This window comes from Haliotis cracherodii, unplaced genomic scaffold (assembly GCF_022045235.1).
Source record: "Haliotis cracherodii isolate W230 unplaced genomic scaffold, xgHalCrac1.p SCAF_15, whole genome shotgun sequence".
In the NCBI taxonomy this organism is placed as follows: Eukaryota; Metazoa; Mollusca; class Gastropoda; order Lepetellida; family Haliotidae; genus Haliotis; species Haliotis cracherodii.
Window position 1 is genome coordinate 28,090,618 of NW_027266270.1, and position 14,900 is coordinate 28,105,517.

At 39.9% G+C, this 14,900-nt stretch overlaps 1 protein-coding gene across 2 annotated transcripts; it reads right to left on the minus strand.

Annotated features, from left to right (window-relative positions):
• Positions 1–1,529: 1,529 nt before the first annotated feature.
• On the minus strand, positions 1,530–11,206 carry LOC139462018 (mitochondrial inner membrane protease subunit 1-like). Of its 2 annotated transcripts, none has more exons than XM_071243515.1 (6): positions 11,105–11,206; positions 10,147–10,291; positions 8,231–8,319; positions 7,337–7,451; positions 3,397–3,507; positions 1,530–2,904 (listed from the first exon to the last, which is right to left on the minus strand). In XM_071243515.1, exons 2-6 carry the CDS (start codon positions 10,249–10,251, stop codon positions 2,848–2,850), a joined length of 477 nt encoding a protein of 158 aa, XP_071099616.1. In that variant the 5' UTR covers positions 10,252–10,291; positions 11,105–11,206; the 3' UTR covers positions 1,530–2,847. The 2 variants fall into 2 exon arrangements, with proteins under 2 accessions (XP_071099616.1, XP_071099617.1); XM_071243516.1 differs by having other exon boundaries at positions 11,100–11,206.
• Between the last annotated feature and the right edge of the window lie 3,694 nt (positions 11,207–14,900).

The following is a 14,900-nucleotide window of genomic DNA, read 5'->3' on the forward strand; positions in this document are numbered from 1 at the left end:
TGCAAACTAGCTTGGACTGACAATTGACACTCGTCTGGTCTCCCTTCAAGAGCTGAAGATCGGACGGTTGTTGGTTGCGAGTCCGCGAGGCGAGGTGAAGTGAACTGGGGTTTAACATCACGTCCAAGATTATTGCATTCATACAGCAACGTGCGTGCGTGCGTGTGTGCGTGCGTGCGTGCGTGCGTGCGTGTCCTTTTGTGTATGTGGCTGCATAAAACTAGTCCGGGATAATGCCAATTTTATAGTGCTAGCCCACCGAGATACTGTGTCGCAGTGTAACATGAATACCCCTCTGTACTCTGACTCGGTGCCAAAAGCAGCCTAGAACTGACTGACTCACAATATTTGATCATATCATGTTTATCCTGCTAGGTGCAATGGATGCTTACACTACACAACTTTATGACAAATGTTGATGTTATCTAATGATGTGACACGGTGCTGATAATTGAGATAAAGTGGGGACACAATAATTATTAATGCAGAAGAATCATTTATCAAATCATTAAGATTAATATTGTTGTGAAGCGTTGCTCAAGCAATATGCTCTCATACTGTTGTGGCTATTACTTTAACTATTAACCTTGATATATTATTTGTCTTTCAGATATTCAGTTACAAGGTTTAAGGAATATTTTCGAAGACGAGATGAGGTCTTCTCTCTGAAGGAGCATTAGGTTTTCATCTACCTTATTGAAACTCACTACAGTCAAATATTCAGAAGTGGCTACATTACCTCAAAACTCCCTTTCAGATCAGAAAAGTTTGCTTGGACCAATTCAAACCTGGATTCCCCACAGGGAGTTGCACATTGACATAGACCTACTTGAGCAAAAAGAAATTATCGGAAGGAAAATAGTATATGTTTACTTACTATATTCTATATATAAATAAATGCGGTTTTATTCGGCTTCTATTCTTTCCCACAATATCTGTAAATTTGCAGATTATCTTTTTTCAACATAAAAATATTTAGGAGCAATATACTTTGTACTGGAGAAAACATGCAACGTTCAGGTGTTAATGAATGACGTGCTTTGACCGAGTTTCTTTTTTCTCATATATTTACAAGAGATGTCTGCTCATATTTTTCTTGAACAAAGTCTTTTATCAATTATAGAAGTGATTTTTTTATGTTGTTTATGTTTAAGACTAAATGTTAAATCAAATAATAAATCACAGCAACTCGAACATGGACAAAATTGAGATGGTGTAGAATGATAATAAAGTTGAGCCACAGTTGGGATTGGACCACCCACCAGGGCTAAACAAGCAGACAATGTATATAGGGATACTTTTGCCGACTGACATCATCACACTTTGTTTTTGATACAACACAGTGCTTGGACATTGATCATTCATGTCATGGGTCAAGGTCATCTTCATGCTTTTAGCCTGAAAAACAGTAAAATTGTTAAAAAAAAAGGCATGGATGCAATGATTAGTTGATTTGGATAATTCTACACTAAACATGATGGAAATGATCACAAACTACTGTTAGAAATGATTTTGATTTTATTCTTCTGAATGTCAGACACGTGATCCTGTAATGGGTGAATCTCAAAAAACCCTGAAAAGACGCATTGTGAATTTACACCTGACTACATAATGTGACACATGACATGCCTACCCATGTATCAGTTAACAGGGATGAAACGATACAGCAAGGTCACTATACCATACATATCACGATACATAGGTCACAAAACGATATGTATCGCGATACACATATTTACGTCAAATCGCTTGGAAACTTCTTGACCATAAATTGTGATACATGACATGGCTAGCCATGTATCAGTTAATAGGGGTGAAATGATACAGCAAGGTCACTATACCATACATATCACGATACATGGGTCACAAAACGATATGTATCGCAATACACATATTTGTCAAATTGCGTGGAAACTTCTTGACCATAAATATTTCAAAGGTAAAGCTAGCTGTAGACATGTTCGTAGTGGCTACTTTTAACTTGAACTTGAAACCTTAATTACAACACATTTCGCTATATTTGACTGTGAGCAAGATTTAACACCACTGTGAGCAGTATTTCACATATAACGTGACATGTCACGCTGATGTGAGAGGAAAGTCTGAAGCTATGCTGGTCTTAGACATTTACCACTTTGGTGAAATGGTCTGGTGCTGACAATCCGAGAAACATAATCAGGGTGACTAGGATTGGACCCTAAAATCATAGGTTTCTGGCCAGCTCAGGCGTAACTCTGCACAGTGAATATTGGTGCCTTAGATGAATGGACCACCCATGCCCCTGTCTCACGATTTATCACATAGCTATCTTATATATAGTATTATTATGAGTCAAGTATAAATGTGATATGTATGGAAACATGAGGTAAGCATATAGCAAAACCCCAAGTATAAAGTCATGGGTCATCCTTCTGCTGTTGGTACATATCAGCCTTCGAAATTCACGCTACCACTACCTGAAGACTACATTTTGCTGAGGGCAAGCAAAAATCCAATGATGGTTGTCCTTATTGATTGGTAGCACTTGAGAGCGATAATTCAGAACCTGTTCTCAAAGCTTCAATTTTGCTACAAATTAAAACTGATTAAATCTGACAGTGGTAAATATTTTTGTCTCATTCAAACAGGACTCACTACAAACTGAGTGCCAGAGAACTAAGGTTTCATCTAGTCCTCAGGTCTCCTATCCACAAAGCAATCTTTTCACTAAGGTGATCTTAAGTCCCATAATTTAACATAGGCTTACCATAGTCATAGTGCTAAGATCGCTTTGTGGAAAGGGGCCCTGTACTAGTCTTAAAACAGACAATTTCTGAGGCTGCATGTGATGCAACATGTTGGCAGGGGTCATCTGTTCTGGTCCAGCATCATGGTCAGTGTTCCCATGTTCCTCGGGGGCCAGATCTGAAACAATACATCTACACTCAACATCGTTACAGTGGAAGTAGTGCAGACCCCTAAATATCATGTTTGTTTGCATACTATTTAACACCAAATATTCCAGTTATATGAACGTGGCATGTAAATAATCCCGGTTGGACCAGTCAAACCAGTGGTTGATAGCATGAGTAAACTGAAGGGTCACAAGGACAGTGCAATGAGCAACGTCACACATTAGTGTGTCAGTGAGTTGGGTTTTACGTGGGTTTAAGCAATATTCCAGCAATATCACAGTGGGGGACACCAGAGATTGGCTTCACACATTTTACCCATGAGGTGAACCCCTCCAAGCCTTTGGCGTGATGAGCGAAAGCATTATCCATTAGGCAATATTGCCTCCCCACCACCCTGTTACACACTAGATACTCATTAGTCAGCTTAAAACAAGATGTATAGATATTGATACAAGCTCAATCTCTGATCCCACCTGGGGATACTCCTGTCTTGTCAACCTACCTTGTAGAACACCCTGCTTCTGATGAGAGCATAGGGAACTGGTCCGTATTCCCGGGAGTCCGAGGAGTTGTCTTTGTTATCTCCCTCCAGCCATACATGTCCAGGTGGGATCTAGGGTAAATATTACATGTTATCACACATGACCATGCTGGATCTAAGATGAACATTTCAACAACCAATGTCAGTCAAGGGAGTTAACTTAAAAGAATGTTCCACTTCAAAAACTGTTCATGGTACACAAATTCAAATGCATCATAAACATGACATAATTTCAGAATGACACATGTTAATGTCTTATTGACTAACCAAAATATTTTTTTACTGCACAGGCTGGATATTCTGAAAACAATGTGTTTTGAGTGAAAACATTCTTCAGCTCAACCTTTAAAAGAGAAAAATATCTTGCACAACTGACCAAAAAAGTTATATATTTATATACTTATCCTATCCAACACTATGCATTTCTCATTTTTCTTTCGATCCTGAGAGGAAACATGCTTACACAAAGGTTTGCAGCTTCTAAAAACAATTCACCCAAAAACACCTAGCATTCCACCAGGTTGGTGGTCGGAAATGAGATGACTTGTCCGCCAACTTGTAAGACCAAATTAGGGCTTGCAGTTCCACAACAGTAGAGACCTTCACACCCGTTGTAGCGACGACGGAATTGATCCCAGCAAGATACTAGCTTCAGGCAATGAGCAGCTGGGAGTGAGGTTGAAGAAGAAGGTTGACCCATAGTGGTAGACAATGAAATCTTCTGTCTGCGAAGTTGGAAGAGCATGGTGAAGTGGTGAGTTGGCCAATAGGGTGCAACCAAAAGCAGTGTGAGGTGACAGGTGGACACTTATCTTCTGCATGACCCGAGGAAGAACACCGGTTGGCGGAAAGGCATAAGCGTGTAGGCCTCACACGAGATTGCCAATGCCTTGTGGTCCCAAGCCTGGGGATTGGGTTTGGGAGATACTAACCAGGAGATTGCGAAAAGATCGATGGCAGGGCACGTAAATAACTGGCAAATCCACTGAAAGATCACTGGATGGAGGCCCCATTCCATGGCAGAACGCCTGTCGGTTGGGACAGGGAGTCAGCTATGAGCTGTCCTATGTAAACGAAGCAGATCAACCGTCACCCGGAGAGATGTGTCACGCTTAACATCCCGTGTAATGTCTTGAATGCGTCCTACAAAATGTGAAGGAGTTGACCAAAGTTGGTATAGGTGATTTTTAAAGGGATCGTCCCATGAACGATAATGAAGGACACCACAGCTTAAGGAAGTAATAAGTAAGAAGATCCAAACTGGCTGTAACCTTGTCCTGAATAAGACATACAGCACCTCGTATGCAACCCACCTCGGGAGAAGATGAGTGATCCAAAATTGAAGTGAGAGCTTCCGTTGCCAAAAGGATCGTGGAGACCAAGAGTAGCGTTTGACAAATAGTTGTGTCCAGATGCACTAAATCTCTTTTATCCCCCACTGAGCAGGACAACGAATATTTGGGGCCCAGGGTCACTTTCCAATTCAGGAGCAGAAGTCAATAGGTCATGAGTGCCTGCATCAGCCAACACAAAACGAGGAGACTGTAATAGATCATGAAGGCTTTATCCAAATTTGTAGCCATATTCGCCAGAGCTGGAAGCGTCATAGGAAGGGACAAGAAAAGATGGTAAGATTTCTTCGGTCGAGGTACTCTTGGGGAGCTGGAGCTTATCCGCAATCTAAATCAAAACTGTACCAAGATCTGCAGTGTCAAAACTGCCTGAGGAAGGAGCAGGGGAGGCATGACGATCTACAAAATCTTCCTCTTGCAACGGATCCACAGGGGAAGGAGATGAGACCGTTGAGGGCGTAGGCTAAAGAGAAGCTAAAACAGAAGTTACTGTATTCATGGAAGTACCTAATTGAGGGAGGCCCACTGACTTCACTGCTCTAAGTTGCTACGCCTGGATGGAGGTTGAATCATCAGGATTACATGAGGTAGGAAGTATATGTGTGGAAGACTGTAGTGTCACCAGTTCTGATACAGCTGTGGCAGGTGGAATTCAAAACAGAGGCGGGGACGGAAAACCTGAGAAGTGGAAGGAAGAGTCTCAAGCAGGGCTTTCGGAGAAGGGCATCTACCGGTAGTAGCTGAGTGCAAGGAGAGGGATAGTAGCTGTAATCAGGGTTGGCTGTGTCATTATCCGAGGTTGCATAGGCATTATGCGGAACAGGGTTCGAAGGAAAATCTCGGATATATGATGTCATAAGAATGAGAACGATCATGTAGACGAGAGTCAAAATGATTAGAAGAAAAGATGTGAGCCAAGTGCGACGAGTGTTCAATTGAATCAGCATAAAGTTTGTCCTCCGAAACAGTTTACATGAGGAATCTGAAGTGTCTCTCCATGAGCGATGATGAGTAAATTACCAATCCCCTGATTGCCGATCCTTGAAAGAATAACGCTCAGTGGAAGACCGCCGATCTGGTGAAGCTTGTCAATCCATCAAGGTTTCTTGAACAATGGGGAAAGGTCAATCCTTAGAGTTACATCAATCCTTGGAGAAGCACTGATCCTGCGAGGTAAATTGAAAATCAGACGTTTGTTGAACCTTGGAGGTGTGCTGCTTAGGAGAGGTACGCTGATCTTGAGAAGTTTGCCTACCTTAGAGGGACCTTACAAGTATATTGATCCGGGGGAATTCTAGAATCACCAATCCCGGGATCATGAGTTGATCGAGCCAGAAGACTCGGCAACTGAACTGTGGAGGAACGTTTATCTACCAAAAGCCGATCTTTGCAAGCTGATCCTCATCGGCAGATCGCGGATCTTCAGGACAGGACTCCCAAGAACATGACACCTGCAAGAGTCTTGACTGAGAGAAGGGTCTAACACACGATCCACAGGAGAGAGGTCTTTCGAACGTCAAAGAGGGGATCTGGAATATTAAGAGGTAGACAGGGAGTGACAAGCTTTCAGAGTAGATAAAACTATAATAGGAGTGACTGCAGAGGCTGAAGTCAAAGCTGCAGCCTTAGAGATGCCATCAGGCAGAAAAAAATTGTCGTTATTGACGACAGTAAACGAGTGTGACAAAGGAGTAAGACTACGGCAGGCTTCATGTTTGCAAGAGGCAGGGCGACCAACCGTGAAGAAAATACAGGAGCGGTCTGATCCAATACCACTGAGAGAGCTTCCCGTACATCCGAAACAGTAGGTTGAATTGCCATAGACGTTGATTGTAAATTCTTCAGAAGGGACTGAATAGTGGAGACAGGAAGGTCTTCCGTGAGAAAGCTGTCAGATACTTCATCATCATTGACATTGACAGACAAGATAGGAAGTGAGGGGGTTAACAATTATTCAGTGGAATTTAGAAAGCCATTGTTGTTCTCTGCGTCAGCAATTGTGTCGATAAGAGCGACTTGTCAGGTAGGTCGACACACTGAGAACAATGCACAGATGAACTTCAGCGACCGCTGCAATCCGTCAGAAGGGGAAAAAACCTGCATACAAATCAAGCAGGCAGGTTGGCGCTTAGCCTGTTCGTCCATGTTGGAAACGACCAGAGAAAAGAAGTTTTGAAGTCTCCAAAGAGGGAGATGCATAGACAAAAGAAAAAACAAACAAAATTGAATTCGCCAGCGGAACATGTCACCACACCGTGGTTAGAATAAGTCAGCTGGGGAAACCATGTGTTCAGTCCACGTAGGTCGCTCGGCATGAAAAACAGGCATGACTCGGATTGTTGGGTGGTGATCATCGTGATGCTAGGTGTGTTCAGGTGAATTGTTTTTTAGAAGATTGAAACCTTTGTTTTAGCACATTTCCACTAATGATCGAAAGAAGAATGAGCAATGCATAGTGTGAGATAGGAGTTTCAAAATTATCCAGTTTCAAACAAAATTCTTGGGTCCAACTCATAATAATGGACGAATCCTATGAAGTAAATACAAACCCTCTTGAATGTCTGTGATGACCCGTTGAACACATTGTCCCCTGCTAGGCCAACCACTCTCTTGCACAGGAAGTAGTGGGGGTTCACAGGAGAACGAGTTATCACCACATCACCCCTGTAACACACCATTCATATTTCTGTGTATTATGATCCATAGTTTAGAGACATGAAACACACTGAGTAACAAATAAACATGGGATACAAATCACTGATCCTCAGCATGTACGCTCAAGTTGAACAAACCCCGTAGTAATTGAAAATAATCAGAATTGTTGCTATATGTGTATTATTATGGCAAAAATGATGGAAAATCTATTTGATCCCAAGGAATTATTTTAGCATTTGTTTGTCAAATGTCACCTCAGTCAAAGACTTGTTCAGGTTTAAATACAGCAAAATATCTTCCAAAATACCTCGAAAATTCAGCCCTGTCGATAAAACATAGCCTGTACTTTGTGTTATATATGTCTAAAACACATAAATTTTGACATGAAAAACATAATTACCATTGATAAAAACACATCTTATAATGTTCATATTGATTTCCAAATGTTTTGCTCATTTCAAATAATGCAGATCCTGTGTGCAAAAAAAAGCCCTTACCATACCTTGTCCAATGTGTATGGGAATGTGAGGTGATGTAAAATGTGGTTTAATGTCATGTTCAAGGTTATTGCACTTATATGTGCACAGGTAAACATGGACACCAGCATATTGACTCCTAGCCAACCAGTCTTTGTTTTATACACTTAATGTCACGTGCCACCCAGGGTAACAACAACTACCATCTTTTATAATCTTTTTGATATGACAGGGTCAGGGATTGAATCACCAACATTTGGACAGTTGCTCTATTCACTACACTACGGAGATGGTTTATGAGAATGTGCTTACTTTTGAATTAATGTCCTGTAAGTGCTGACGTGTTCGGTGAGAACAATGTCCCCGCTGTGTATTGTGGGTTCCATGGATGGTCCGCTACACTAAAGAGAAGCAGACAAAGCTCAGATATGAAAGCAGGCTAATTCAAGTCAGTCAAACTGCATGTCACCTGGCTCATAACCTCCCACTTAATGATTACGCAATAAAAAACATTTCCATCAACATAATCATAAATCTCTCATAAAAGATTATAACACAAGATCACAAAACCTTAGTTTTACACATGTATTAATGGCCAACACCATTTAGCATCATCCCTCTTTCAGTCACTGCTATATTCCGCGGTCCTGGAATAGGTTGCAAAAATGCCCACGCATGCAGAAATTTACCTACCTTGAAGAAAATTGCATTTTGTGCAGAACTCGATCAGAACTTCGCATTTATCTGCCAGAGAATTAGTCAAAAACACTTCAGAATTTTAACTTGTGATTCGAAAGATGCTTTTAAACATGTAAACGCATATTTATTTCATTTTGAAGTGAAGTTGACTTTTGTATTATTGCTATTATTAAAGTGTGTGTGTGCATGTTTTCACTAGTGATCTCCAGATTCACTCTAATAAGCTATTTTAGTAGAGGACAGGTTTATTTTAAAAATGCCATCCACAAGTTAAACAGGTGCAAACTTCGAACAAAACTTTCACAAAAATTAAACTAAAACCTTTGTAGAGTTATGTGCTGAATTATAAATATTTGATTGCAGAATTTACAAAATTGGTTACAGATCTTATATTTTTCGGCCGCAGAATACAGCAGGGACTGCTCTTTGATAAAAAAAATAGGGGCATGTTTTAAGCATCATTAGCCCATCTGAATAATACAATGGCAGACACCATTGGTCAAATCCAACTAGTCAACAGCTCATTTGGGACTAGTGGTTTATGAAAGGTAACTAGATCGTGGGAGAAAACAACTAGTCCCTCAATATTTTCACAAGACTAACAGACTAAGTGACTGGGTGAGCAAGCAACTGCTTTGATGGTAGTTAGCAATATGACATTGTATATTAATCAACTTAAGGCAAGTGGTTGGTGGTATCAGCAACGATATACTGGAACAGTGAGTGAGTGTGAGTGAGTGAGTGAGTTGGGTTTAATGCCGCTTTTAACAGTATTCTAGTTATACTGCGGCATGTCAGCTTAAAGTGGGAGGAAAGCCCAAAGTGATGCAGGTCTCAGACGTTTACCACTTCGGTGAAACCCACGAGCATGGGTATGGTGCTGACAAACCTAGAAACATAATTGTGGCTAACCGGGATTAACAGCGAATTGCGGCACCTTAGACGACTGGGCCACCTGTGCCCCCTATACTGGAACAGTGACATCAGGTCAAACATTGACACTGACAGCTCCTCATTTTAGTGCAGTCAAACTTGGGTGAAATCTTCTTGGGAATGCCTAACGAATAACTAGATCTTTTATATAAATATTTGGAAATAACATTTCAACTTTTTCCCACACATTTCTTAAAGCCATGTTAAGCCAAGATAGAGTGGAAATCAAGTTGTCAGTCATAGCAACATGGTTCTCACTAGGGCACTCATGAACAGAAAAATATGGACTGAAGGACCCATGTCTCAAACCTGATTTCAATGCTAATATGACACATAATAAACATTTTGTCTGTTTCTTTTTTCAGCAGCATCTTAAGTTCAGACACTGTACCCTTACTCTTCCATGTCTGCAACAAGCGAAAAAGAAGTGAAGATGTGAGTTTTCTCCCCTGGTCAACTACACAAGTCTTTGATATAGGACTCAAGTCTATCAAAACTCGGCCAGTGATCAGGTACCAAAAAATAATTAAACTATTAGCGAGGAAATGAATCAAGAGATTCAAGAAAATAAAAATAATAATTTGTTTTGGCCTTACCACCACAAAGTCCCCACCGAACTCTAGAGCACAGTGGGCAATAGCTCCATACTGTACAAAGTAGAACAGAACACCAGCTGATTTACCCAGCACTCGCCGGAACATCGTCTGCTTTATAATACTGTCATCCTGACTGCACAGTCGCCTGCAAGGAACACTTATATCAATCCATTATGAATGCGGTAGTTGGGATTTATGCTACATTCAAAGATTGAACTTTATTTCAGTAATATCACATCTCAACAAAACATCACAGGAAGGGCCAAAGTAATGTAGGTCTTTGACCTTTACCACTGACAAACCAAATCTGGGAACTGATCCCACTATCAGCTGATCCTGACATAGTTAAGGAAGACAACCCTGCATGGTTAATCCCAGAGCTTTTAGACCACTGCACCAACCGTGGTCCTTATCACCTTGTGAAAGAAGCTGAACTTCAATTCAAGTTTGGTATAAAACATGAAGGTAATATGTCACTGACTATTAGGTCATACACTTTTCAGTATTTTGAGTCACACATATTTTCAAAACTGAAGGTCCACAAGTCATCAAAGAAGGGACATATGGATAATGGTGGATAACAGGCGCCATAGCATGGATCATACTTCTCTTTCATGATTATTTCATCTCGATCATAAATTCTATGTCACACATATCGGAGATTTTGTTGTGTTACAAACCATAAGGAAAACGTGCTCTAAGATGGAAATTCTAAATTACATCATACTCAGTGTCACTAAAACACAAGCTTTCATTTACATAGTAATAACTGTAATAGGGCAAAGCCCTTGGCTAAGATGGTACAGACAGACGAAATCAACTGCACCTTTACCCTAAGACTACTCAGAGTCAAAGACATAGAATTTAGAAAGTTCAAGAATAATGAATAAAATATCAATTTATCTATCTTTCGATTATTTACCACTGTCATACTATCAAAAACACGAACCTACCTTACCCTTAAACACTAAACAATGGGCTTTGCATAGTTGTAAGCGTTGCTGCATATCGGTCTTTACATGATAATGCTCAGTTTGTGTTCATCACATCATGCAGACTGTTGGCGTAAAAAGGGGACATAATTTGTAAGTTGTATTAGAATTACCTCCCTTTCTAAGACGCTCCGTCATAAACTCAACATTTCAGATATCATGTTGGATGAAAGCATACCTTGAACAACACAAACTAAATGTTCCAATAATACCAAATTGGATGATTATGTTTTACGTAAATGTAATATCCCGATACAAGTGTAGATTGTTTAGTTATACGAGTTTCATTCCTGAGCCAATGGATTTCAAATAAGTTTTTGGTCGTTTCATACGAATGCTTTGTTACATTGATTTGTTTATGAAAGAAAACACATGTTTAAGTTTAATTAATAGCTGACTGCCGCAACTGGTTCTAAGTATCTGACTGAATAGTCATATTTCCATTCTTTTCAGTAAGGTTTGTTTGCTGTTAACGCTGCGCGCTGCAATATTCCCACTGCACGGAGGCCTGTAAATAATTATATCGGGGTCTGGGCCAGACACTCCTGTGATTGATATTATTGAGCATCGACCCACGCCGTTGGGGTATCATGACACGCTTTCAAAGAGGTCACCGAGCCTGGATATTCATGTATTATTAATAACAACATCTAACACGAATACTCTGTACACATCCTGCTCATATTGGATATTTATCATTATCATGGACATTTTGACTTTTTGTGTGGTCGTTATGACCCTTTTTGTGGCGTTTGGACTACAACCCCATATTCTATATATGGGAGTCCCCGCGGCTTGGATCCGGGTCATCGACATCGTATGGCCATTCTGTTTGTAACATAGTTAAAACATTTTTGCCATTTGACTGACACAGATCTTAGATTCGCTGCGTGTACAATAACAGATACAATGGTATGAATTGAAAAAAACCCATTAAACCCTTTAGTTACGTTTCGATCCAGATTCAAGGAGACCTACCAAAATATATAAATTTCATTTTATGTGGGTGTTCATTTTAGAGTACTGAACACTGTTTGGCACTTAACTTTAAAAATCAATTGTGTCAATACCTCTATACATATTGGATATACAAGTTCCTTTCAAATCAAATATATTTAAAAGAGTTTGGTTCAAAGGGAATACAGACTCTGAGTTTTAAATATCAAGTTTGACTCAAACATTTATTGACAATCAATAGTACTGGAAAAAAGCTCCAGGAGCTTAGTCTATCCTTTCTCTTTAAAATTACAGAATGATGAATATATCAATACATGCAATCAACAGTTAACAACAAATACAGTTGGACACAAAAGTATGAATTAGTTCAATCTCTCGTTGACAGAATATAAGTATGTATGAATTTGTTGACACTGTCATCTGAATTTGGGTCGCCTTATATAGAATGATGTTAAGATCACATTCTATGTCATATTTGGAAAATTCATGTAATAGTAATCTACCAGATCAAATGTAAATACGACATTCTAGGAAATAACACTTTCAGATTCAGAACAATTACAGATATGATTATCTTTAAGATTTTGAATAAGTCGGCTTTGAGATAGCTGAGAACATGCCTGAGTAGTGTGTGTTAAATATTAACCTTTATCAGTTAAAGGCAAGGCACAGTCTTTTGTTTCTCGCATATTTTCTGACTACATACTTTTAATGAACTTGCTCCTTTTACTATTTATTGACGTTGATTCCACACATAGCTGCTACCATAAATGAAGGGCTTTTGCAGAGTAGTTGCTCTACGTCCGGTGATTGAAAGATTATTTCGTAGGTTATTTTCAGTAAACGTTCATCTGTTGAAGCAATTAAAAAAAAGACAATTTTGAACACTGTTAACAATTTTGCAGAATGAAAAGCATTCTCCATCTGCGTCTAACACTTAATGGTCATCATACTGTTTTATAACATAAACTAAATATCAAATATCAAAAGACACTCGGGTGAGATACTCTATTTATTTACGGAATGACACCGGCCACTTGCATGTCTATTCAGTACAACAGTTCGTAACAAACAATATAATTAAATAAGTATGGTAGAAAAGTTCACCCATCCCTAGATCCAATATGACAGGATATGCACAGGTTCTTCTCAAATGATGATCAGGAGCTCATCGGGGTGCTTGAAGAACGGAATATAAAGTATAATGATTTGTACTTGCTTGCGTCTGAATCTATCAAAGAGGTTGACTTTTTGTTTATTTTAACGGTTGATTTCGAAGAATGCACGAATGATAAACAACATTTTATTTCCGCTTCTATCACTGTTTTTCCTTTATCTAAATTTTGGATTTGGGTAAACACATTATAGTCACAATATGTGTATAAAAGTTAACGTCGCATGTGCAATAGGTCAGTCAAATCGTTACGAGTCTCGGTATGTGATCATGAGACAGATTAGTCTGGCAAAAGCTGTATATGTCTTCATAGTGTGCCTGGTGGTCAAGTGGTTGGGGTTGTAACATGACACGCACAACGCCTGGTTCAAATCCCACATTGGGTCAATATGTAATTAACACCGATAGGTCTGTAAGATGCCGGGTCTATAAGATTGCTGAACGTAAATTTAAGGGCAAGATGTGTGTATGCTAAAAGCAGTTAGCAGGTCTGATCACACACTACTTAGCACACACACACACACACACACACACACACGCACACACACTATCTATCGATCTATCTATCTATGTGTGTGTGTGTGTGTGTGTATAAGACGAGAACAATGTTATTTTTTCATCCTGTTGTGGCTAAATGGTCAATGAATGTAAGACGCACAACAATCAGTAGATCAATTAACCACGTTTCGTTTGCAGGCACTGATACCGCCTTGGGTGCACCAAACTTACAACAACAGAATGAATGGAAAAAAATTCGGACAACAATTAGCGTCAATTAGTTATTATCATAGTATTAATTAAGAGATTAGGTTACATGTTTTTGTACTCGTCAATATGATAAATATGCTTCAAAAGGAGGGGTGGTGGGGTCGGGGGGAGGGGGGACGTGTGTATGGGGTTATTGGAACGTGGTGGGGGTGGGGCCGGCACAACAACCCCTCCCCCTCTGGATCCGGGTATATTTGCAGGGACATGCATATTTAAGTAATACTGACAAGGTATTGACGTACGCCATGAATCCTCTGTACTGTTACCACAGGTCTTATCACACACTGGAGTCGACTCGCTCAGATTGACGTGCTGTACCTGACCGATTGCTGCAGGGCATTGTGGCAGCAACGTCTCAATTCACACAAAAACTTGTCACAAAGATTCGCTGATGTCAAACAGAAGTAACGTTGTGTCGCCAGAACTTTCTGAAATACTTCTTGCATCAGCTGGTTGCTATGCTCGCGGGAGGCCAGGTCTCCCCGCCCGTCCCCCAGCCCCTCCCCTTATCCCAGATGCTAAGTTTCAAGACACTCGAGTCATGTAACGTAAAACCGCCTTATCTTCTCTGTCAAGGAAGTGGTCTCAGAACAAGTGATGAAATGTTTCGTCATCGATGCCCCAAGATTGTAATATTTGTAACTGCATCAATTCAAGAAAGTGAAAGTTATGCTTTTTCCAATCGTGAAAAGTGTATCTTTCTAACGCTAAACAAAAACGTGTTAGAAAGTGTTTATTGTGCAACCCACACATTATGAAAAGTTTCATTCCTTATTAGTAACGGTTTGATTACGTTTAGTATATTGAATGCATGACTTTAAACAACAAGAATGGTCCATTTCTTGTAGTTTAAAGCATTATAC

What these genes read in the sequence shown, in the direction of transcription:
- LOC139462018 (XM_071243515.1), bottom strand. Translation starts at nt 10,251, where the DNA reads ATGTTCCGGCGAGTGCTGGGTAAATCAGCTGGTGTTCTGTTCTACTTT. An exon ending in TCGGTGGGGACTTTGTGGTG is followed by an intron (nt 8,320 to 10,146) that starts GTAAGGCCAAAA and finishes GCTTCTCTTTAG; the next exon opens with TGTAGCGGACCATCCATGGA. An exon ending in GAAGCAGGGTGTTCTACAAG is followed by an intron (nt 2,905 to 3,396) that starts GTAGGTTGACAA and finishes GTATTGTTTCAG; the next exon opens with ATCTGGCCCCCGAGGAACAT.